The following is a 25904-nucleotide window of genomic DNA, read 5'->3' as shown; positions in this document are numbered from 1 at the left end:
CCCAGCACCAGCAAGAAACAGAAAGGAGAGCAAAAAGGGAGGGCGGGCTGACAACAGCCGAGCGAAATTTGTCGAGTTAAAAACAAGCCCAAAAGGGCCCAGCGAGGAGCCCTCGGGAGGGCTTTGCGCGTGTTTTAAGGAAGGAGGAAAAGGAAGGGAGGCCGGGGAGCGAGCGAGGAGCCGGCGCGACCCAGGCGGGCGAGCGGCCAGCGGCGCGGGGACACCCGCGGCCGGCAGCGGGACCTCCGCGGCACAGGGCGCTCTGTCCGCGCTCGGGCGGGCCGGGCGGGGGCGGAGCGGCGCCGGGACGCCCCTGCACCCCCGCGGCGGCCGGGAGGCCTATGGGGGCGCGGCGCCGCCGCCGGAGCGCCGGCAGCCCCTCCCCGCCGCTGCCTGCGAGAGTGGGAATAAAGACAGATAGCGGGGCAGGCACCGGCCGGGCGGGACGGAGCGCGCACAAAGTTTCCTGCGGAGCCCGCGGGCGGCGGCAGCGATGCCCGTGCTGCGCGGAGCGCTGGGGCTGCGCGGGCGCCGCCGGCCTTAGGGGAGCGAGAGCGGCGCGGGGCGCGGCAGCGAGCCCCCGGCCCGTCCTCTCCTCCGGGCGGCCAGGAGGAAGCGCCCCGGGCAGCGACGGGAGAGCGGCACTGCCGGAGCGCGGGGAGGGGGACCGGCACCGCGGGGCCAGCCGCGCCGGCAGAGCCGGGGGGAAAGATGAGCTTGTTGTCAACCATCGACACCAGCGCCGCGTCCGTGTACCAGCCCGCCCAGCTCCTCAACTGGGTCTATCTCTCGCTGCAAGACACGCACCAGGCCAGCGCCTTCGATGCCTTCAGACCCGAGCCCTCCTCGTCCCAGCACCCCGACCTCGGCTACACCAAGAGCACCCCGGAGCTGGGCTCCTCGCTCAGCTCCAGCTATCTCAACAGCTTCTTCCAGCTCCAGCGGAGCGAGGTGAGTCCGCCGCGCCGCCCGGCGCGCAGCCCCCGGCCCCCCCGGGCCACAACCGCCATGATGCCTCGGCAGCCTCCTGCCCCCTTCCCCGGGCCGGCACCGAGCCCGCCCGGAGCGGGGCAGCCCCGCCGCCCGCCGGGCCCGCGCAGGCTCCTTGTCCCGCTGCCCGGCCGGCCCCTTCCCGCCCGGCGCTCCCCGCTGCCCGTCCCGCTGCCGGGCCGGGGCGAGGCGCCGCCGCGGTGTTGGCGCGGCCGCCGCCGCCTCCCGCCGCCCGCCGGCGGCGCGGGGCGCCCGTGTTGACAGTCTGGTCAATGGTTACACGGATTTCCCGTGCGCGGCCGGAGGGACGGGGGCAGGACGCGCAAAAAGTGCTACATCCGTCATAACGTGCAAAAATACCACCGCCGCCGCTGCCGCCGCCTCCCTCCCCCTCCCCTTTTCTTTCCTCCCCTAAAGTGTTACTTTAGAGCTTGATACAAGAATACATATGGCTTATGAGAGATCAAAAGCAGGCACTCTTTGAAAGGAAGAGATATAAACAGGAACGTGATAAAAACAGCGAAAAAAGTTCTGTGCACGTTTCGTAACGCAAAACAAGACTAAATGTAACCAAAGGGAAGGAAGCTAAAAAACTGGGGTATGCGAAGACAATTCGCTGTGGAACTCCCTGTCACAGGAAGTTGTTGAGGTCAAGCACTTCTGCATTGGAGGGATTTCACATGTGTGGAGATACTGCAAGGTGGCACCTCACACACCACAGCTCCCAGCCTCTCCAGAAAAGATCCAGCTTCAGTTTGGCACCCTACTGTGGGACTCTTGCCGGAGGCATTCAACAGCGGCTGTGTTTGATATGGTCAGACGGACTATACATCCCAACCTGCTCTGGTGCTTCCCACAGAATGACATTTCAAAGTCCTTCTACCACCTTTTATGTCAAACATCGACTTAAAATGTATTCTCAGTCAACATACACCCTTCTGTTCTGTCAGAAAAGTTATAGAGTTATTAATTAAAACCAAATTCCCCAACTGTTCTCATAATAGAGCTGCTAACAGTTAAGAGCCAGAGTTATATAGACACATTTTCCTTTAATTAGAAATTCTTTATCCTTTAAGAATTTAGCAAAGGACATCCAGTCTCAAAATAGGCACTATTTTTGAGAATATGTGGTTCGAAACCCGTTCAACCTGATTAAGTCTTATTAAGCATGACATGACAGGCAGTTTAACAACATATAGACCTAACAAGCACATTGATTTTCCAAAAAGATTAGCAGGCCGTGCAATTTATTGGCTACCTGTTGATGACAAATTGTAGATTTTGCCCCTTCCTGCTTGGCTTACAAGCTTTATGGTACCCAGGTAGCAGCAAGACTCCAGGAGTTCAGCCAGCATGGATTCCAGATGGGGACTCTGTTCAGGCCCGTGTTTGTTGGAGTTGGGATTTATTCTGCTCACAGCAGGTCCTTTATTTTTTGGGAGAAAAAGGAAGAAACAAGTAAATGGAGTCTGCATTCAGGAAGCCTTTGAAACAGTCTCTGAGAAACAGTTTTCTCTTCCTGTCAGTTTCCCGAGTTCATTTTCGGCTTCTACTATACTCTGTGCAAGTAGGGGCTAATCCTTTTGTCACACTCCCTTTCCACTTGGCTCGTAGTTCTTTCCATTTTTTCCCCCTACCCTTTTTTCTTTCTTCTACAAAATAATTTCCCTGCTATGCCAGGCCATCCTCAGGCCCCTGTCTCTGCCCCAACTAAAGCCGTCAGTCCGTGTGCAGCCTCCCCCCAGCTGTGCTGTTTTCAGATCCCAGAAGTCACCTTCTGTGTGGATTCCTATCATCCACAAGCTGTGACTTTATTCTGCTCTTTTTAACCTCATTACAGTTTCCTGAGGCACATGAACAACAGCAGCAACTGAGAATGCTGGCTCTGTAGAAAGTCAAGAGCATTCACCATTCAGGAAATAAGAAGCCATTTCATTCTATATAGATACTTTACTATTTTTAAAAGATAAAACGTGTTAGTTTGTTGCCATTCATTTTCCAGCCTGTGATGATAGCACTGACTATGTGGCCGTTGGTAAATACGTTTCCAGTATTTACCTGAACTATGTGGTCGCCTGAAAAGAGGGAAAGGAGCACAGCTATCTCCTGTGGTATGGGAATGCATCTGCCCTGCTGGATATACCCTGAAGGAAGTAGGGAACCCTCTAATTTCCCAGGCTAACACTGCCTGCTTATACAGCAGCTTTCATTCAAGGGTTTAGAAGGTGCTAGAGATACTGTTGCTCAAAAGAAGTTCTGTCAATATGTTAGATGCTCTGTTCTTTCCAGAAACTGGAAACTAGACTGCTTTTTGGCAGGAGTCATCCAAGAGTTTCCGACAATGTCATGCTCTTAATTCTTGAGATTCTAACATCTGTTTATTTGCAGATGCCATTGGGTATACACTACATATTTCAACCACGTAAAATTATTTTGGAGAGCATTAGTACTGTATGCTGGTTTTGCAGCAAGTGGGCTTATGCTATCTTTGGAACAACACATAGCTTTCCACAGTTAAACTGTTGACTGTTTTCTACACAGTGCTTGCTCTGGTTGGCATTTTTTTTCCCCCTCATGGTTTTGTCCTGGGTTGGCTTAGCCTGGAGCCAAGCTGTGACAATGATTGACACATAGCTGTACACAATATTTGGAAAGTGACCTAATGAGGGTCCAAAATAGCAACAGATTGAGAAATGATAGGATCATAGGGTGTAAAATAGTTGTGTGTCCTGTATGTTGCCTTGCAATTGAAGATTTCTGGAGAAGAACCCTTGGAATAAGAGACAGCACTTGTGAAAAGTTGCTATTATACCCGGTTTGCAAGTCTGCATGGCAGTGCCTGTGTATGTGACTTGCATACTGACCAAAGGACAGAAAAAAAAAAAGTGCCAGCACCCACAGAATAAGTCTTGTACTTCAAGATTTTTGTCCTCCAGACTTTTTCCACTACAATGGATGCCTTCTAAATAAACATGATGAACACAGCTGTTTGGTGCATAAAAGCCCATTGTACCAAGAAAAAAAAAGCAATAATAAAGGTTTAAACAGTAAAGCAACAATGAGCGTTTTGTTCCGTATGCAGGACTCATTTTGCAAAACAGGCCTGCTTTAAACCAAACTTTATGGCAGCATTTGTTGTCCTAGATATGAAATAAAAGCATGTTAGACCATTAAGATGCAATAAACTGGCCACTGAACTGAGCTCCACCCTCATTATAACACCATCCATCAGAGCCAAGTATTTGAGGCTTTGTTGTGAGGCTGGTTACATGGAATTTAACGCCTTTGAGACACAGCCAGGTATCTGTGGCTTTGTCATTGAGGGGTATAACTGAAAAACCTGGAGTAAGGGGGCGAGAGACTCATAAGGTATTTTCCTACACTAACAGGGGGCATCCTACCAGGTCAATGCTGTCTTTGGTCAAGAGGAGACAGCAAGCAGTAACTAGAAAATATCATAATATAATAGTTAAATGTTTTTCTCTACTCTGTCTTTCAAGAGCAAAATTCCTTCTAGAAACCTGTATGACAGCCACTTTCTGCATCTAAACCAGATTTTATTTAAACACAAGTAACTGCACATAGCAGATGAGAAAATAATCACCATTTTCATGTTTCTGGCTTGGAGAGTTACAGATCAATCCTTATAGGCAAGAGGTGAACTAACTGGGAATGAGAACACCCCAGCTATTTCAGTTTGCTACAGTAAAGTATGGAACACTTGCTTGGGAAGAAAAATGTGTAGAGTTAAAAAAAGTTTACAGTGTGCTGCAGAAAATAACATTCTGTGTTATAACTGTGAAACAGAAGCAGGTCTAAAGCAATGGGATAGATTAGGTAACTTCCCAAAGAAGACAATGACATTCAGAAGATAACACATACTGATGAAACTGGAAGAACAAAAATGTAGGGAAGAAAATTGGCAGTTCTACAGAGAATATATTTTATCAGGCAAACTAGCTGTCCGTCTGTCTTTCACAGAATTAGAGGGTATGCACTAGGCTGGTACTTGATGGAGATCTGTTATTTGGCCTAGATGAAGTAATTTGGAGGATAATTATGAGATTAAAGAACATCTCCATTCTCTTAGTATCGTAAGAATACAAGGATTGCCATACCAGATCAGTCCATTGGCCCCCTAAATTAAGTGCAATATCTTTGAGAACAGCCATGATTAAATGATTTAAAAGAGAAAACTAAATGCCTTTGAAGAGGCTGCTCACAACCAGTATGGTCTGAAGGCAAACTCAACAGAGATGCAGGTTAGCAGAAATTGCCATATGCTCCAAAACAAGTCCAATTTGTTTAATTTTGTGTAACATTATTAGTTATGCTAAAACAGAGCATGTTTTTGATCCACAGGGTACTTAATGTGCTAGGCACTCAAGTGAGGACTTCTTGTTTTCTCAGCTACAGACTGACAGAGCAGCACCGTCTACAGTACCTGAACGTGTCCTTTAATAATAATGATTATTATTCAATTTATTTCCCAATTTGAGTTTTTTTTCTCACTATTCTTTGTGTAAGTACCAACACTGGAGTGCCCTTAACTGTCTCCAAATTTTAATGAAAGGGGACTAACACAACAATTCCTGTGTTACAGGAACTCAGTTGCCTCAGGATGATTGTACACTCATAATATTTTGTGGCTACTTAAAGTGCCAAACAAGTAATTCCAAAATGCTTTTCAAGAAGTTAAATGTCAATTCTCACCTCAGTTCTCATATAAGATTACAGGGAGCTGAATCCTCTTAATCAGAGGAGGGCGTGCATTTGGAGATCTTGGCAACACCAGCCTCTGTCCTCCCTATACAAGGCAGCTCCAGAGCCCTTTTGATGATGCAGCTTCAGCACACAAAGTGCAGCTTTCACAGCCCACTGTATATGGGTCTCAGAATCTTAGATCCTGTTACAGGTTTTTGAGCTAACAACTATTCTGTTTCCAATTCAAATTGGACATATACTTTAAAATGCAAAAATTCAAGGGTTGATGTCTATAAGCATTCTCTTTTGCTCCTTGTTCTTATCTTTGCAGCTGTGGCCTCCTGCTTTGCTACTTCTGTAATCTTTGGAAAGCACCCATGTTTGCCAGGGAAATAAAAGCCCCATGTATGAATGTACTATAGGAAGTAGATCTGAAAATAAGATCTATATCTTGTATAAAAAGTGTGAAACTCCAGCTGTTATCCAAATTACACTCTTCCATTTGTATCACCTAGGTATGGCTTTAAGCTTCTCTATTGTCCAGGATTAAGTTTTGTTTGTGTGTGTTTTTGTAAGTGGACAGTACTGCGTGTAGCAGATACTCTTCTTATTCTTGACACTTACTCTGAATTACCTACTAGCAATTTGATTGCAGGAAAAAATGCAGAGGAGCCAAATTTGGTTCACCAAAGAAAACATTCTAAATACAATTATGTTGCTTTTATTCTGGCTTCCTTACCTGACTAAGAACAGCAGAAAGTTCCCAGAAGTAAGAAGAAAATGTGTTGAATTTACACCCAACAGCCAGAGCCTCTTCTGTTGTGCCTCCTGACTCACAAACTGCCCCTGCCTCCAGCAAACGCTGCTGTAGCTCTACAGCACACCTGCCCTACCTCGAGCTTTAACTAATGCAAACACGACCTACACCTGGGCTTTAATTTATTTACACTCAAAGAATTATCCACCATGGTAATCTGCAACTACTTGCATTCACATCACAATCACAGCCAGGCTTGGAAAGCTGGTGAGAACTAAAATGTTAATTGCTGAAAGTCAATCAAGTCTTCAGGAAGAATATACGCTTTCTGCTTCACTACTGATTTCTTTTTGATAGCTTGAAAAAGAAAAAAATCAAGCAACAGAAGATAGACCAATTATATTTATTATTTCTGATCAGCTGAAAATCACTGCCAACTCTTTTAAATTGCTTGGGATTTTATATCTATGCACACTCCTCAATGAGAGGAGCACTGGCATACTTTTTCTGCCTCACAAATACATTCACATCTTGAAAAAAAGTATATAGAAAGGTATATAGAAAAGAAAAATACACCAACCTATAACTGGAGGCAAAAGGATGTAGAATTCTTGTTACAGTTATATTTTATACACAGAGCTTTCATTTACAGTTATTTTATGCGTTTACAGTGTCTTCCATGCCAAAGCACCCAAACAAAGGAATGATGTAACTGTGTGTTGGGTAATGATTTTTCATCCACTCCTCTTTTGCTCTGCAGACACAGACTCAGTTATTCAGAACAGAGAAGGAAGATCCTTCTCCAGTGAACTGCACAAATGATCAGACAACCGAGTCTAACTTGAACCAACATATTAATTTATGAAGTCTATGGAATGAATTATAACCAAGATGTGTATTAAGCTGCTTTTATCTCAAAGCCAATCCCCTCTCCCCCTCACCCAGGCCTTTGTGGTTTTGTTGTTTTGCTTGGGGGATTTTGTGTACTTGTACAAGATAGATAACAAACAACTTGTAGGGATGGTCCTGTTACTTTGGTAATTGACAACTAGAAGAAAAGATTGCATTTTACTGCCAGATGCTAGGTGAGGATTAACGCCAAGGAAAATTTTTTAGATCAGAAGATCAGAATTTAAGTGCACCATAAAAGGACTTTGAAACACGATTTAAGTGAAATTCAAATCTAAGACCAGAGGAATCTTTTCCATGCTGCTTTAAGAAGCATGAAAAATGATGACATGCTGCAGTTTCCAAAAGGTGCAGGCACAGATATTACAAAGCCAAATAATATAATTCTGATAATATGTATTTGCAAAGAAACAAAAGCAACTGTATCCTGGTACCCAAATGAGATGCATACATACTACCCCAAAAATGGTGCTGGGTATCACCTTTCATTAATCTGTTCAGAAAATGGAATGTCACAATCAATACCCGTACCTCTCCCCAGTTTCTTTTGCCCAGGAGAATTGCCAACGACCCGATGCCCATTTTGGTACCCTCTGGAATTGCTTTCCCTCTTTTAGAAAGCCACAATGAAATGATTAAATTAAATGGAGAGAATGTAAGTCTTTTCCTCATGGTTTACTTAGGTTCTGTGTGGGTTCCAGAGTAATTATAATAGATCAAAGCAACTAATTAAATTTTACAAAGCTATTCAAACCTTACAGTAATGCTGACTTAATTCAGACAGACAGTATTTCATAAGTGTAAAAGCTTAGATCACTTCATTTTTCCTGCAGGTCGGTTCTTATTCTCAGAACCATAGCAAACAATTTGTGATCTACTAAAAGTAGAATCTAAAATTATAGACAGATTCGTGTGAAGAAAGCAGAATAAATGCAGGGTTACGAGTCCTGGGCTTTTTCCATGTCCCTCATTGTCTAGACAGGCCAGTACAGCTGTGGGGAGTTTTGGTGGGTTTTAAGTTTTAAACATATCGCAAGCCTAGCCCCTTACTTTCTGTCATGTGTTTTGGTGAAAGCAAATAGCAACAAGTCCAATACTTTGACTAAGAAGAATTTTAGGAGCCTCACGTAGACCCTTTTTTTTCCTCTCTTTCAACTGCTGCTGATGGGAGAACTGCTGCCTGGTCTTCCAAACCTGTTTCTTAAGAAATACATTTTGTGTTTCAACAAATTATTTTGAAGATTAGCAAATGCCCTCATGATCCAGGACTTGAGCTCATATGCAAAGTAGAGGTAAATTCCTGCTATATTGACTGGCCACTCACACCTACTCCCTGCATGTGGCAGGGTTTGGTGTCTCTTTTCAATGAACACAGGTGCAATACCCTACATAGAAGGATTGTTGGTACCTGGAAATCTCTATCTATGTGTCATCCAGCTAACTGCCAAGCAAGTGAACACTTTAAGGGGATCAGCTTGCTCTCATAGATTCCTCTTGCTTCAAGGAGTTCCAGGTATCTCCATGATTTTTGCAGGGGAGTTGCAGCCTATATTTCTTCGCACTAAGGGAGCCTGCTTGGCAGCTGTTTTGTGAGTAGTCATTAGGGCTGTGGATACATGTGGTTAAAAGGAAAGCAAAAGATCTATTGTACAGTCATTCCTGAAAACAGAGGACTGGGAAGAATTTTTAAGATGGTTTGAGCATCAGTGATCCTTGAAATACAGAGGTGTTGTTATATCACCACCTTTCTCCAACATACAATCGCAACTGAAATTAGTAGAATAATAGATTCATCCCTCTAACAGTCACAGCATGGGAAGAAAAAAAAAAGCCTAAAATCCACTCTGAAACCAGATTTCTCAGTTGTTATTTTATAATTTATCTGAAGCAGATTGTGATGTTTTAGGTCTGCTTGCTGATATAACACTTCAAGCTGTGTTGTATCACAGTTGATTAAGAGGGTAGCTTTAAACGTAGATAAAACTATCTAAGAGCTGGAGTCACAAAACGAAATTCCAGCCTGTCATTTAGTACACAGAAATAATTTATTTTCCTCACTATATTCAATTTAATAAAAGTTTTTGTCTTCCCGTGAGTGCAGGAACTGAGGCCCTCAGCGCATTGCGAGGGGCCCGTTTTGGGCAGATGATGTATTGTTTCTACCTCTGACGGCGACCTCAGCTTTGCCTCTTTTAAACTTTGGCAGCCATCGCACAAGTTTCTGTGCCAAGAAGGCATTACTGAATGTAAATGATATAAACAAAACTGTCTCAGACTTAGAGTTCTGTTTAACCCAAAATGGACATTTCTCAGCAAAACCTTTCATCGTGCAAGAGCTGCACAGGAGGTAAATGCTTTCCTAAGAGTGCCTTGAACAGGCACATATCTATTTCCGGGTGTTATTTTTCTTGCATTTGGAGTGTCAAAAGACCTACCAAATGAGAGGAAACTCGACTCTTGTTTTTCAGACTGCAGGTCAGATTGAGACAAGATTTCCTGCAGGAAGCAGAGATGTTAACAGAAAGTGCAGGGATCAAAACACGTCCATCCGTTTCTCCCCTCACCTCATGCTCTACAGCCTTCATAACCTCGTCCTCGCCGGAGAGCCCCGTCTCGGCCAAAGGGACAGAGGGACCTGCCAGGGGGGCCCCAAGGCCTCTCCCCAAAGGTCACGGAGGTTGGTGGCCGAGGGAAACCCTGCTGCAGGCAGCCAAGGGACAGCCCGGGAATCCAGGGCTCCTGGGGGATGTGTTAAAGTAATTTATCACATTGAATGGTTTTCATTGTCCCTAATATAGTGCTCATGCATTAGAGCTTGTCTTTAACATGAGCAGGCAGTCGCTGGGCATTCAGCAGATGGAAAGGAACCCTGCAGAACTTGGTGCAAGATTAAAAAAGTTCCTTCAAGACTGCATGCCTCTGACCAGAGCAAATCTCTGTCCTCTCCCACACCTACCTTTAAAGGCCTTTTTTAAGGTGCCTGCACATTGTGTAAAATGAGCATCTTCAATGATATTCACAGCAAACCCTTCCCTGAGGCTGAAATAAGGAGCATCACACTACTTGCAGAGAGCCAAAAGGCCTACCTGAGCTCCAGCAAGCCTGGAGATGGTGAATTCCTGATCTGTCAGCATAACTTTACCACTGCACAGTACACAGGGAGCAGGACTTTTTTAAGATCTCGTTGAAAACTTGAGTTTTTCAAGAAACTCGTTGAAAGCTTTGGATGCAAGAGTTAAAGACCAGCAGATCTAAAGCAAGGCAAGGTGGTGGCTTGTGTTGCTCTCCAGCCTTGCTGTAATTGAAGGTACACACCAGTCACGCACAGAGGAGTGTGTTGCACCCACTTCTGTTCTGCAGAATCTCAGCAATCACAACCTGATCGAGCTGTCAGATTTGGAATAACCAGATTAGAGAGACCTATGTGCTGGATAAAGATTGACTGCCCTTCAATCACTTGCTTCACAACCACAGGCATTTGTCACACTGCATTTGTAGCTGCCTCCTTAAGATACTGTTTCTGCAGAGGGAAAGGCCTAGTGCTATCTCTGAAAATATTTAGTAGATATTAGTGTTAGCAGTTTAACATAGGCATGTATTTGTCTAAAACCCCCCAGAGAAGAAGGATGAATTAAGATATACTTGGCTAGTCTAGTTACCTAAGAATGCATCAAGGTTTACTTGACTAATCTGCATTTCTCTGTGGTTTTATATGAGAACTTGAGTAATTCAGATTTTACTAAAAGTCAGGCCAAAGACCAGATTTTTTGACAGCTGACTTAAAAGTTGACTTCAGAAGGAAACAGAAACCTGAGTCTTTTTTTTTCTTGCTCCAGGCAAACATTTTCTTCACTGAGTGATGAGCTTGGCTTTCAGTTTTCCAATGATAAAATGTTACTGAGCAAACTCTTAAGCTGTTTTTTTGTAAAAGTATCCAATTTATCAGAGGGGCTAAAGCAGACACAAGCCATACAGGAGCAGTTTTTGAGGTTTTCCAGTTCAGCCTTGGTAATTAAACTTCTCTATTTCTTCTGGCTCAAATTAATACTACTAAATTTATTACAGTATTTTCTTTTAATCCCTCTGTTTTCAGAAGGCTTTGGGTTGACCATAAACATTGATGATGATCTTAAAGGTCTTTTCCAATCTAAACAATTCCATGATTCTATTCTGTGATTCTACATTGGATGTTTTCTTCAGGGACCAAACCAGGGAACTGTTTTAACTACTTGAGAAGAGCTGAAGCACAGAGAAGTCACAGATTTTAAGTGCTCTTCTCCAAACATGGTTGTCTCCTGGTACAACAATTGTGCTTTTATACATATTGCACAGCCCTGTGGATAAAGCCCACATCAAAAGCAAGCCTCAGGACACTGGCAAGTAAGACAGATATGGGCCTTTGGGTAAAGTTTTGTATAGTACACATGCAAGTGACTGAAATACCGTTTGGGTAGCTCAGATATTCATCTCCTCCAACGTGAAAGTAGCAACTGAGTGAGGGCAATGACTTGTGTATCCTACTGTTTTATCCATGACACAGCACAGGGATCACTCAGCTCTTATCTGTGTGAAAATCCAAGCTGATAGCTTTAGCACCTTTTGATATTTCAGTGCAGGGCTAATGATTAGCATGGCTATTCTGGTTACTGTCATACAGGCTGGAAAATATTTGCAATTTACAAGTGTATGAAAACCTTACTGTTTTGTACTAATGACAGGGCAATCCAACTTCCTTTTCCTAAAACCTTCAAACAGCCATGGTGTCTGTTGACTTAAACTGAACTCTGTCCATTAATACTGTTTTATTTTTGTTTGCTTTATTAGGTCAGCGGCATACTAATGCAAAAATAAGTCACCAAAAATTCTTTGCTCATTACTTTTCAATTACAGGCCATTTCATGTTGTGGAAGCAGCAATGACTGGACTAGGTTGTAGGAAGATTGAAGTGCTACAGGACCTCACTTCAGTATGTGCAATTACTACAGATGTGGAGAGAACCATAAGCACAAATCCTATTAACTTCTAGAGCATCAAACAGATGCACTGGCCAGATACAGCCCCCATCAACCAGCATAACAAGTTATTTTAGCTTTATGTAACTAGGGGATAGGTTCATCTTTATCACTGCCTTAAGAGTCCAGCAACTGAACCTGGAGCAGAAACTAGTTTTCCCAGATATGCCTCTACTTTTCCAGTCCATGCCTAATAAGAGGATACCATTCCCACATAAACAAGTTGTCGTTGCTTATTGATAACAGCATGTCTAGTAGATCTTCAGACATAAATGTCATAATTGAGAGACTCTTGTGCTCTCTGTGCTTTCTGGTAACTGTTAAACAATACCTTTATAGGTAAAGCAGTAGCTATAGGTACCAAGGGAAATTTGGAAAGTAAGACTTGCCTCTTATTTGCTTCAGTGTTTCACTGCATATTCACAACAGTTGTCTTTCTTCTCAACACTGTACCCTAGCTAAAAAAGAAATTGAAGAGATAAAGCCAGTGTTTCAGGGTTTCTTTTTCTACCTCTTGACACATCAATCCCAAAAGATGTTTCTGAAAGGCAGGGACCCAGCCATGGGAATCAAGAGCATTAGTCAATCATTCATGTAACTAAGAATATCTTAGAGGTGAATGAGATACTGGAACTCTTGAGTCACTCTCGTATGTTACCCAACTGGAAATCAGAGTGAGGAAGCTATAGAAGACAATAGCTGCCTCTTTCACAAAGGACCACACTGCAACCTTACAGATTACGTGCCCTCTAACTGGAAACACCGAGCAAACAAATAACAAAGGGAACTTAGCTTCCCAACACCACCAGCAGATGCAGTTTAAATTCTACCCGGCGAAGAGGTTACCTTCAGAAAACACAATACAAGATTTTCAGTTTGGTTCACATTCCATCAAATCAACGTGTTTCATAGGAAGGAAAAAAACAAACAGACAAACTTACGTTATCAGCTCGAACCTCCCACCAAAGCAGTTTCTAAGCTTTACTACCAGGTTCCCCATCCCCCCAGTGTGGCAAGATAAGGAAATCCTGAATTCATTGCAGCTGAGCTGATGAGTCTTGTAATTAGGACATGCAGTGTGGTCTTTCCAGCTCCTCGAGAGCACTAACCCTTTCACTGCCAAATCCTTTCTCTCCTGTTCTAGCTCAAAATCAGACTATGTGAGAGGTAGTATTGTCTGCCATTTAAAGAAATAGGTTGGCTCTGCTTGTGTTGCATTGTGAAGACAGAGCAGTCATTGCTTTTTGGTAGCATTCGTGAGAGGAGCAGTCTCCCTGCCACCTCCTAGGTGAGTACTAATACACTTGAGACCAGAGTGAGTCAGAATGCATTTCTTTTCTTCCTCTCTGTTTTCTGTCTGAGGCCATCAACACTCTCCCTAGCACTCTACTCACCCCCCTGGACATCCCCTTTTGGTGTGAAGCTAATTCAAAGTTTTTATTCAAAACCCTTCTTAAAAATCCTCTTTGCAGCAGCACAAACACTTAGTAAGGGCTGAATTGCTGTTCTGCTCAATTGAGTGCCCCAGAAAGAAAAAAAGTACCCAAACCAAAACTGTTTTATGTATCTCAGCAATATCCATTCACCCCTTGTCTTTTACAATGACAAAATGGAGTCAATCACCATTTCATCACATTCATTACAAGCCCTAAGCTTTCACTATTTGATTCCAGGGGCCAGGATGAACTTTCCCATTACTGCGCTTATTACATAACTTGGCGTTTGGGAATGGCTTATTTCTGCGTCCCTTTCTGAAGAACTAGAAATTTCCAGAGCTAGAAACAGGATGAAGCACCATTTGTGCTGGTGCTCTTTATAGCAACTTTCAAGTGCCAGATTGATATGTTTTTCACATTTACTTGGAATCAAACAGCTTTAAGACCATTTTCCAGGTCAGATTGGCAGGAACTGTTGAATCAGTTCGCCTGACTGTACCCAGAGCGATGGGCTGCATCTTGGGATCGTCTAGGCATTTTCCAGAGGAATGCGTTGTTCTTTAAAGTACCAGTGACATCAGCAATATCCACCTTCTCCTTTACTGTCATGCTCTGGGATGTTATATTTGTTTCTTCCTTTTTTAACACTGGGCCTCAAGATGATTATAGGGAAGCGTTTCACGGTGCCGTCTGTGGACTGAATGTTTTGTCGTGTCCAGCTGAGACATGCATTGCACAGGTGCCCTGCCAGATGAGCCAGGTGGCCACTTTTAGAGCTGTGTGCCACTCTTTGGCCACAGAACCATTGGTGGCTGCTAAGGGTATGATTTAGTGTCAGTGCAGCCCATAGTCCGATGGGATCCTAGTCTCTGACACAGCTTCTGGCTGCTACGGTTGAAACAAAAGTTTGCGAAGATTCGCTTCCGGAGTGAGCCACCTTGTTTCTCAGTATTGACCTGAAACATGCCAGGAAGAGTTGATGGTGTGAGGAGTGAGTTACATAGCAGCCAGCCGTGGTTCTGAATTGCCCTTTTAATGAGGGCAATAGCTCAGTGTAAAGGATGTGTAGGAAAGAAAACAGTCATCGCTGCATGCCATATGTCCAATTCAAAGCCCACTGTAGGCAGCAGATAGATATGTTTTGGACTGAGTTTTGTACTGAATTAGCCCTGGGGGCAAAAATAGCAACCTCCTGATGGGCAGGAGTTATTCTACATCCCCAGATGATATTCCAGATTTTGGCAATAGATAAAGAATTTGTGACTTCACACGTTCTGTGTCCATACTTTCACCCTTCTATAAAATCAGGTAATAAGGAATTTGAAGAGTTACTAATGGGTGTAATGCAGGTGAAGTACTTTAAGAATCTCTTGGCAAGAAGATCTCTTAAAAAGAAAGATTTTATATTTTTCCAAGCATATATAAGAGAAAGTGGCTCCTAGGGAAACAAGAACTTCTTGAAGACCCTTAATTAATACTATTTTGGCATCCACAGCACTTCCCCTTCCTTTTCAAAATTTGGTGCCAAGAATTTCTCATTCCAATAGCATCCAATAAATCCTAGAAATAAATTCCAGTGACCATTGGAGGTAGCTTTGGTTGCTTGATGCTTAAAGCAGCTGAAATCTTTTTATTCGTTTTTGAAATACCTCTTCCTTTGAAAATCTGTGGCTTTAACCCCTGAAACTGAGTGGCTGATTCTCCTCTCAGCCACTTCATCTTGCACAGCACAGAACTATGCTACACAGGATGTTTTAGTCCCAGGACATATGTGAAGTCCCACGTGAGATCAAATTCCACTCTGGGACCTCTTGAATTGATCCTGCTGCTGTGGACCAGTTTCAGCTTTGCAAGAGGGGTCAGGGGAGTTCAGCATGTTGTGTTTGACTACAGGGCAAGTGGATGAAGCAGATTATTGGGCTGAATTTTTCTTTACAGTGTACACCATCTGTGGTGAGATGGAATTCAGGGATACTTGGGTCTCATCCAGGTACTTGTGCCTAGAACTTTAATGTGATTTTTTTGGTATGCAATTGTCACCCAGAAAACACTCAGTGTGCAGCACTCTGAATGTTTGAGATCTCTGAAATTATTTAATTTCAGATTTATTTTACTCTAAATCAATTTCAGTGCATGTCTTCAAAATATATATATAACATGCATAAACGTATGAAAACACATATAAAGACTCCATTGAAATATTTGAATTCGACAGATTTGAATCTACAATTGGCACAGATTGGACCTCCTCTTACCTCACTTTCCCATAAGCCAGCAGTAATTCTCTGATGCCAGGAGAATTACATGAGCATAGCATTGCAGACCTAAGGTGGAAATACTATGCGAAATGTGTCCCATCCATGTGAGGATGGAAAGGACAATCAGTATTTGGTCCTACTTCTATAGTGATTCATTATGATGTTAATTTTTTAAGAGTTTTCATTTTCTTTTTGAACTCCACTAAGCAGTTTCTTTTGAACCTAAAGCAGTTAAAGTGGATTAATCTTTGTTGTCTCCATTAGGGAGAATACCTATTTAGGTGTTGATGGGTTTCCTGCTGTTCTAAAACTACTGAATAGCAAATTAGGAGCTACTGATTTTGATTTGCAGATTGAGGGAGTGAAGATGCTATTGAGGTGGAGTACAAAACCAAGGTATTTATTGTTTATCAGGAAATGTTTAAATCACAGCAGGTTCTCCCTTAGAAAATCCAAGCCAGATGTAGCTCTCAATGCTTTTTGTTATTATTTGGACATGGGACTCTGTGTTGACTGTCTGATTAACCAGATTGGAAATTGGAAGTTACTTTGCATTTTTCTTGGCGTTCTTTTCCTTTGCCTGACTTCAGTATTCTTTGTGTAAGTAGTTTAAGACACAAAAGGGTTCTGTTTTGTGAGTTGTTCTTTCAGTTTTTTGCCTGCATAATCTAACTGTGCTATGAATGCATTATGGTCAGACACAAGAAAGCAATCATTGCTTAGTGGAAAGGTTGGACTAAGAGAGCCATGGGAAGCTCAATAGTGGGCATACCAGCTCCATTGCACTGCCATCGTGGAACCTCTTTATTAATAGCCTGTATATTGCTCCCCTCCAATATGCAGCCGTGTTCCTAAGAAGAAAAGGATCACTTTTTTTCCCTGCTATTTTTATCTATCCCCTATTCAGATCTCCCTCAGAACAATCCTTAATACAGTACTATGTTGCATGTGACTTACTTGTTTTCTTTTGCAGGCTCTGAGCAGCAGTCTCTACAAGAGTGCATCACCTTATGGCTCACTTAATAACATTGTGGATGGGTTAAGCTCTCTCACCGAGCATTTCTCTGACCTATCCCTTTCTTCAGAAGCCAGAAAACCCAGCAAGAGGCCACCTCCTAACTACCTGTGCCATCTCTGCTTTAACAAGGGACACTACATCAAAGACTGCCCCCAGGTAAGTAATATATAGTATTCTGAAAAAAATCTGCATCAAGATTGATTTCATTCCTTGATTTAGCAACACAGAATTTGACTGAAATACTTAAGAGTGAGTAACTCTGAAGAACTATCTTGACAAAGTGCCAAGCTAGCCATGTGTTCTTTTAATCTATTCTTTATCACAATGCTGATGGACAAAGTACACTATTTCATTTGTCTTTTAAGTATTACAGAAGATGTTAATCTAGGCACAGAGCTAAGTAGATTCCAGTAACTTTAAAAATGGCTACTCTGTAATTTTCTATCAGGCAGCACTCTGTGTAGTCAGTTTGGCAGTGGCACTTAATATAACAAGTTACATATGCTAAAGGAGAAGAAATTGTTATATTCAAAGAGAACTTTGAATCAGTGTTGCAGTAACAGACACCAGGTATTTTGGGTGCAAAATCTTTTTTGTCCTACAGAGAAGAGGTTTGCTGTTCTTCGCAAAATGTGACGGTCTTTGACTCCTAAAACTTTTCTGTAGTGGCAAAGCTGGCAATATTTATTTCCTTCAAGAAGAGGTATAAACCAGTGTGCTGTAAAACCACTCTCCAATCTACAATTTATTTTTTTTTCCTGAGGCTCCCAAGAACAGTGCACCAGGTTTCTTAATTTTCTCAAGTTTCATCTGGATGCAGTTGTGTTGCTGGCTTAAACTTTCACAATTTCAACAACATCCTATGTGAAGTCCCAAGGAAATTAAAATGCTGCCAATACTCTTAAAAACACAGATGTGGACATTACCAGCATCCACTTCATTATGACTTCACCTTCTAGCCTCTTATTGTGTGACTTTCAGCAGAATTAATCTGCTTAAAATTAGCTACAGTTAATTTGCTATTGAGGATGTCAGACGTTTATAAACCAAAATACAGGCAGAAAAACATCTGCCAGCAGAGCAAGGTCAGCATGAAATTAAGTCTAACATCAGATGAGCTTTGAGTGTATTCCTCTTGCTGTTGTTCATAGATTAACTTTATCACTTTCACTGTATATCTTTCATTAATTCTAATGAAAGTTCTGGATTTAAAGTAAGTTTGCCGTCTTAAGTGTGGCACTTGAAAATATTTTTACTTATTCTTATTTTAATCTAGGTTGAGTAATAACTCAAAGTAGTCATTAAGGAAATAACTACAAAATTTTCTTTGCTAGGAGATCAAAAGTACTCTGGTTGATATACTTCAGTGTTCAATCTACTTAATTTAGCATGGTACAGAAGAATGTAAAGATAGAACCATGTACTAGCTTACATTACTTAACCAGAGAATTGAAACTCCAACTAGAAAATATGTGGCAGAGTCAGAAACTGCTGGACTGGGATGGATGGCTGTGCTTTGCCATGCTGTGTGAGAAACTAAAGTATTGCAACAGGTCTCTTAACAATCGGTATGTGCAAGCTGCAGCTCACACAGATGGTCCCAAGTGAATGTGTCAGTTTTGGAGCAGTAATGAATTGTTTATTTCATAGGTATTTTTATGGTTTGAGGCACTAGGGATTAAACATGTTAGTGAAAATTGAAGACACACGCACACAGAAATCCAGGAGAACTGAACAATTAAGGATTGTGTAGGAACATTAATTCTCTTAAATTGCACATCCTGTATAATTTTTTTCAGATTTCATTTGTAAAGTCTTCAATTTCTCTGTGAACCGGGAAGTGGAAAGACTTCCTACTGGCATACTGTGTGACTATCCTGTGAGTTTGGGAGGAATGAGTAAAGGAACACTGGACAGGGAAACATCTGCTCTCTCACCACATGTGGTCTATAGTTACAGGCAGCCATATCACCTAGCCCCTTTAGAAAACTGATCAGGTTTTACTTGGGAAGCATTTCAATATTTTGCCCTTGCTGTTGCTGGTGTGGGAAGCTGCTCCAGAACCTCAGTCCTCTCTTAACTAGAAATTTTCCAATTTCTAGGACGAGTGTAACTCATGGCCACTTTAGAGTCATTTGTTCTCCTGCCAACATTGTCCTCCACTGAAATAGCTCTTATCCCTCCCTGGTGTTTATCTCAGGATGTATTAATAGACTGCAATCATATCCTCTCTCAGCATTCCATCATATCCTCTCTCAGTGTTCGTTCTGTAGGACTAACCAAGCCAGGTTTTCCCAGATTCTTCACAAAAAGTACACAGAGCCTCTGTTCCCCTGTCCTTCTCGTGGCTCTTCTCTTGTGCTTTTCATCTCCTTGCACATGCACAACTGCATGTACATGTGGCATCCCAGAACAGAGCTTGTCAGTGCCTGCTGCTGAAGGTTGTGTGCATGTTTCTGTTTATGTTTCTTAAGGGACAGGTGATATGAAATTGATTCTGCTCAACTGGAAATTTCTTCTAACACAGGCAAGTGCTTTATGGTTTAATCTGCAAGTGTTTTCTTGAGAAAGGCAGAGTTGTTAAGCATTCACAGAAACATACACACTTCCCTTGTGTTATGAGTTTCAGGATGGTTCTAAAGAGGATGACCCTGTGTACACAAATTATGTTCAAAACCTTGAAAACATTGTGTACAAGAAGGGAGCACCAATGGCAAGATCAGGCTTTTGTTATAAAGTCCCATTTGTCACCACCACTCTAGTATAATAACTGATTTCTAAATTTGAACATTATATGCACTGCTTAATATCTTAGGTTTTGATGCTTAGTTTTGCTAGTGCTATCAAAAATAAAAGTTGTTTAGCAAATCCCACCAAAAAAAGGGCTGTAGCTCTGTGTTTTTAAAGTACTTAAACCTGGATAGAGAAAAGAGATAAACTAATCTGATCTGGACAGAATGCATATCAGTAAATCATACAGTATTTTTGTTTTTATGAAACTGTGTAATAAGAAACACATTCTGAAATGGGGTGCTCTATGAAGTTTTTTCTGCATAGCAAAGAAACTGTGTAACAATATTAGGACTTCATATCCTCCCTTAATTCTGCCTGTTACTACCACTGAAAAGATAAAGTTATTTTTCCGTTGGTGTAAAAGTTGATGAAAATGCATGTATCAGTTCAGATTTATATCTTAAGTGATGATCATGTTCCAGGAAGTTTAAAAATTGTAAACAATAATTGCCAGCTTTAGTATTAAAGTACCTCAGGTATCTGTAATTTGTCTAATATTGTGTCCACAACTCTCTGTTTGAAAATTGAAATAGTATTTAGCAGACTTCTATTATTTTACCATGTAGTTTGTGTCATACATAGTGATAGAAAACTGGTGTTTTCTGTTTAAGAAACCACCAGAAATAAGAGCAATGTTAGGATTGCGATTCATCATTTCCAATTTGCCTACATTAGCAAAAAGCTGTTCGTTGCAATAATTATGCCTATAGAAAACCCAGCACTTACCTTTAGTATCGTCTTTATAGCATACCTACATTTTTTCCAAAACTAATTTGTGAGTTTCAGTGGCTTAGACAATAACATCTAACTCATACCTCCCTGATGTTCTTGCACATAGAGAATTCTCATTGACATGAATATACTGAAAAATGTGTAGAGAATAAAGGTTAAAAGCAGTGTTCTTAATATACCACTCCTCTTAAATTATCATTGATAGTGCCATAAGAATAAACAAGATGTTTCTCTTTAAATAGCAAGGAAGGTAATGAATGAGAGATTTCCTATCTGGTTTACTTGTGGTTGATTGCATGATATATAAAAATATGTATATGTATATAGATCTGTTAAAACTTTGAATACTTATTTGTGTACCCAGAGGTACTGTACCTGTTCTGCTGTCACATTCCCATGCACTGCCACTATTTATCCCAGTTTCTGTGAGAGAGAGGAATGTTGCACAGTGTGTTTTGCAATTTTACATTGTACTTACAAAGGAAAATGCCATGTACACGCTCACAGAAGTACAGACATACTGCTGCAGACAGATATGTAACAGCAAACTATTAGTCTCTTTTTGCACTGCATGTTTAAATCTGTTGTTGAAATGAATGGCATGGTCCATAGTAATGTGGCCAACAGTGGGAGTCTTTCCACTGCCAGCAGTGAACTTTGAAGCAGATCCTGTAACACTGAAGTGCCTTGAGAACACAAATTCAAGTCAATGGGAGCAGTAGGTAATTGCTGTGGCTGCTTGAGTTTGCATAGATTTGCTTTTGTGGTTTCATGCAGGATGTGGAAGAAATCAGTGTCAAGCTGAGTTTAGTCCTTTCTTCTTAGTCCATAGCTTGGTCTGCCAGATCACGCTGCCCCGAAGCTGTCCCTCCCTGTGGTCAGATACAGTGGATCTCTGGCAGCAGAGCTGCCTCAGCAGGCAGCTCTTTGGCTGCAAGACTGGAGCAACTCTCGTGCCTGAAACATTCATCTGATTTGTCTTGTGCCTTATGGTTGTGTAAGGATCTCAAAGGTGCATAACATTCAAGGCATTCACAGCTGGGATTTCTCCAGGTACCAAAGGCTGACTAAGATGGCAGTGAGGAATAAACTAGCATCTCTACTAAGTTGAAAAAAATTTAACTTTCTTATTTTAGCTCAGAAATCTTAATTTTTTTTAAAACAAATACAAACTTCTTGGAATTCATCGTCTTTTTAAAGTGAAGGTGAGATTTCAAAAAGCTTTGGAATTAAAGGAGATCACAGACTTTAGAAAATTCTAAGATTCGCTCTGAAAATGTTTTTAACAATTGCTACATATTACATTTTATAGTATGTTTTTGGATATTGTGTGACAGCCTCCAAATAAATGTATCTTTTCTCTACTGAACAGAGTGAAATATCATTATTGTTACTCAGTTACAGGATGAGAGGTTAATCTCCCCATTCTGGGAGGAATCTGACACCCTGGATGGGCTCAATTTTTCAAGTTCCACAATAGTTTTTGATGAGAGTATACTTGGTTGCATTTAATGTGGTGCTGTGCAGGCCTCTCCTCTTTATGCTCCAATTCTGTCAGCCTAGAGAGTTACTGAGGTATCCTTGATATAAATAAAGCAGTATTTGAATCACCAAAATTCGTATTCTTCTTGCAGAGGTAAAAATGAAAATATGGGACCCATAATAAAAGAAAACAGCAGCTAAACTTACGTCTGATGCAGTGGCACTGATGTAAGATCAGTGCTGAGAAAGAACCTAGCAGCCTGTATTACAGAGAGGAAAAAGGTGTTAAATCTCTGCTGTAATTGTTTTCAAACTATGAAAAAAAGTCTAGATGTCTAGCCCCTTCATTCTCTAGCTTTGAAATACATTTAGGTAGATTCTCCATTTTGTATAGTGCACATTTCTTCACCTACATATAGTTCTGTAAGAAATTGTAGCTTTTAGGTGTTCATTCTGCAAATACTTATGCATGTACTAAAATTCCACATTCCAAAATACTGGATGAATGTGAGGCTCTGAAGAGTCCTCTTTATACACAACATGCTAATTTCATTAATTGCTATTTTTTTAATTGAGAACCTGCATTAAACTGTTGTAGGTAATTTAAACTTGGCTAAGAATTTTTAAATTTTTTTTTGTCACATGGAGCCACTCACAGCTCCATGATATTAAATATACACCAAAATTTATGGCAGGCTGGTTTGGTTCTTTGGGTTTTTTTTGTTTGTTTTTTTGTTTTTTTTTTTTTGTTCTCATATGCTTGAACTTAACTCTGCCAAGTTTTCTCAGCATTTCTGAGATTAGCTGAACATATTTTTTTCAGATAATTTCTACTTTTATTATGAAGACTTGCAGAAATCTTGTAACCAAAGTATAGTGAGCTATAAATTGGTCACATCCATCATACCTCTGCAAATGTAAGCTGTTTTAAGACTCTGAAAGATCAAAGAATACCCATTGTGCACTGTTTTGGAAATTCTCACTAAGCTGTGCATGTCATAGATTCAAACCATTTATCAGATGCAAATAACTCAGACAGCTGTACATGAGTGGAGGGGATCTGAAGAACCCTGTTTTGGGTGCATGTTCCCAAAGTCCTTGTTTTAAAGCTGTGTCTGTAGTATGTGGCATTTATGTCCCTTTTTTTGATAAATGTGTGCTTGAAAAGAAGATACTGAACCCTAACATACCAAAGTAAGAACAGTTGGATAGTGAAAAAGAAACCAGAAAATACCTAGTAAACTGTGTCTGTGCCCCTTTCCTGTCTAGCACACTGCTTGACATCACATTCCCAAAAGTCTGGAAATCCAGCCAAACCCAGGCTCCTCCTTCAGGCCCAGGACTAAGCCATTATTACTGCAGTTCAGTCTTTATACACTAATACGAGTTCAAACAGGGTCTTTTTTTTATCCCTGTGGGAAATGCAATACAAACAGAGGTGGTAAAGGCAAGAACTCTGAGAGAGCAATGCTTGCTTGGTCTTTGCAGTGGCCTTGGAGTGGAATCCTAGGTCCTGTGTGATAGTTACCAAAGGGCCGTGTAACAAGTGTTGGATCATCCACCACAGAACGGGATTTCATTTCATTGAGGTTTTCCAACTACTTTTCATTCACCTTTGATTCTTGCTAGATAATTTCAAATAAACTGGCAACTAACAACAAGGTGGATATCAGGAAAAGACTACTGTTTAAATGAAAAACCATAAAGGATACCCTGCATTTGAACTGGATAAAGATTCAGCAGTGATAAAACTCCTCTGGCTCCAGGTTGGGCGCAGAAATTCAGGATTTAGTGGAGAGGAGAAAAATCAGTTTGGGGTCTCTGAAACATGACTTGTGTTGAAAGGCTGAAGAACCAGTATTGTTTGTTCCCATAAAAAGCCACATTAAAAATTTGCAAATATGTATAAAGCCTCACATGAAGGCCACAGTTTGTTTTCCACAGCCACAGCTAATGACTCCAGTACTGGACTTCAGCTAGGCTGCCCTAACTATGAGGTCTGGAAATTGAGTGCTCTTGATCATTGGAGGACTTTTAGAACAGTGTAGGTAAACATGAATCAAGATTTGTGCTGGTGATCCTGTCCAGGGACAAGTGAGGAGAACATCCCAATGCACCTCCCAGCCTTGTGTTTCTGTTATTGCATATCTGCATGCTAATACTACAATTCATTATCTTAAACATGCATAATTTATATTTAAAACTCGAGCACAATAAACCAAATCCAAATCCTGTGCAAGTCACCGAGAGACTTTTATAAACTCCTTTGAAGTAGACTGAACATAGCTATTGCACTGGTCTAAATATGAACTCTGTTTACTAACATTTCAGCATTTGCTTAGTTTGCAGTAAAACTCCTGATAAACCATAATTAAGTGTTTAGCTTTGAAATTAGTACTGAGAGCGTTCCTCTTGAGGGGGAAGGTAAGGTCTGGTTTCCAGCCCTCAACAAGATGATTTATACATAAGGTAAAGGGAGAACTGCCAGGTCAAACCACACTAGTTTATCAATTCCTCATTTGCCCTGATAAGAAGTGAATAATGGAAAATTAAGTGAATAATTTTTTTCTCACTTCATAAAAGTATTTTGGTTTGGTGTGAAATATAGGTTGTGGAATTTCCATTCATGCTTGGAAGCGTTTGAGATCTGACTGGACAAAGTCATAGTAAACCTCATCTGAACTCAGTGTTGGTCCTTCTTTGAGCAGGAGCTTGTGACTCCAGTGACTCCATGAAATTTAATCATAGGGTGATTTATGAAAATTAACTAAAATTTCATGCTCTGCAATAAAAGATCGCTGTTCATCAAAATCTCTGTCTCCCTGCTCTAATATCTACCATAATCCTTCCTCACTGTGCTTTTAAATAAAATACTCTTTCAAAATACAATACTGCTAAAGCATAGAAGTAGAAGCAAACAGGCATTTATTACAACATTAAATAGAGAAAAAGGCTCCCCTAAACTTACCACCTGACAAAATGTCCAGGCACAAACACTTTCTGTAAAAAGGTAGCTTCATTTAACCTATATTTAAAAAATGAATCAAATAACTTTCTTTTCCAAAGGAATTTTCTCTAGGAAAATATGTTTCAACAAGTTGTTCAGCTGAAAAAGCAAAAGTTGAAGCTAACACCTGAAGTGGAAGCTTTTCACTTTGCAATGGCTTGAATTTGTTTTGCAAGAATTTGTTCAGAAATGTTTCCAAAGCTTATTTTACCCAAAATGAACATTTATATCTTGGTGTTCTGGTTTGAAATTCCAGAAATTTTCACATCTGCCAAATGTATAAATATTTCAACTCCCTTTCCCTTTCTTTAACAGAACCTTGTTTCCCTGTTTCTCCAGAATGAAAGTGCATTTTCTGATAAACCACATGCCCAGTTACGGAAGGCCTTCAAGGTCTGAGCAGAGGCTGGGGATGGTGTCATGGAAATGGGAAATGCTCTGGCTGTTGAGGAGAAAGTGACTGTCAGGGGTGTGAACTGCTGTGTCTCTCCCTCCCTTTTCCTTTTAAGTTACGGTCCAGAGGAGGAAGCTGGTGACCAGCAACAGCAGTGAACAAGAGCAAATGGCTGAAGACAGATCAGCAGTTTCTGCTGCCGACAGCCAGCAGTGGCAGCTCAGCCCCTCCTTGCTTTCCTGCTTGTCCCAGGACATCAGTAGATTGGGGGGGCATAAATCCAACCCAAGGGCCCCCTCTCATTTTCCTGCTGCCAGCATGTGCCAGGCAGTCCTGCCTGTCCCTCCCATTGTATCACTTCCCTCAAGAAATTAAGATACTAAATGCGAGTTAATTCCTGTTCCATGTCCCT

General features: G+C 41.4%; 1 protein-coding gene across 2 annotated transcripts in view; it reads left to right on the top strand.

Moving 5' to 3' along the window:
• The first annotated feature begins 617 nt into the window (after positions 1-617).
• The window catches only part of ZCCHC24 (zinc finger CCHC-type containing 24), a 106071-nt gene continuing 80784 nt past the window's right edge, over positions 618-25904 (top strand). The window contains exons 1-3 of one of the 2 annotated variants that reach the window (XM_066324127.1): positions 618-951; positions 17040-17240; positions 21435-21733. In XM_066324127.1, the coding sequence (XP_066180224.1) occupies positions 712-951; positions 17040-17240; positions 21435-21629 (636 nt within the window). In that variant the 5' untranslated portion in view covers positions 618-711 and the 3' untranslated portion in view covers positions 21630-21733. Of the gene's footprint in view, positions 952-17039; positions 17241-21434; positions 21734-25904 lie in introns of those variants that run through there. The other variant, XM_066324126.1, reaches the window with a different exon arrangement.

Source organism: Sylvia atricapilla, chromosome 8, assembly GCF_009819655.1.
Source record: "Sylvia atricapilla isolate bSylAtr1 chromosome 8, bSylAtr1.pri, whole genome shotgun sequence".
In the NCBI taxonomy this organism is placed as follows: domain Eukaryota; kingdom Metazoa; phylum Chordata; class Aves; order Passeriformes; family Sylviidae; genus Sylvia; species Sylvia atricapilla.
The sequence above is the reverse complement of the archived record's forward strand: the minus strand, read 5'-3'. Positions and strand labels throughout refer to the sequence as shown.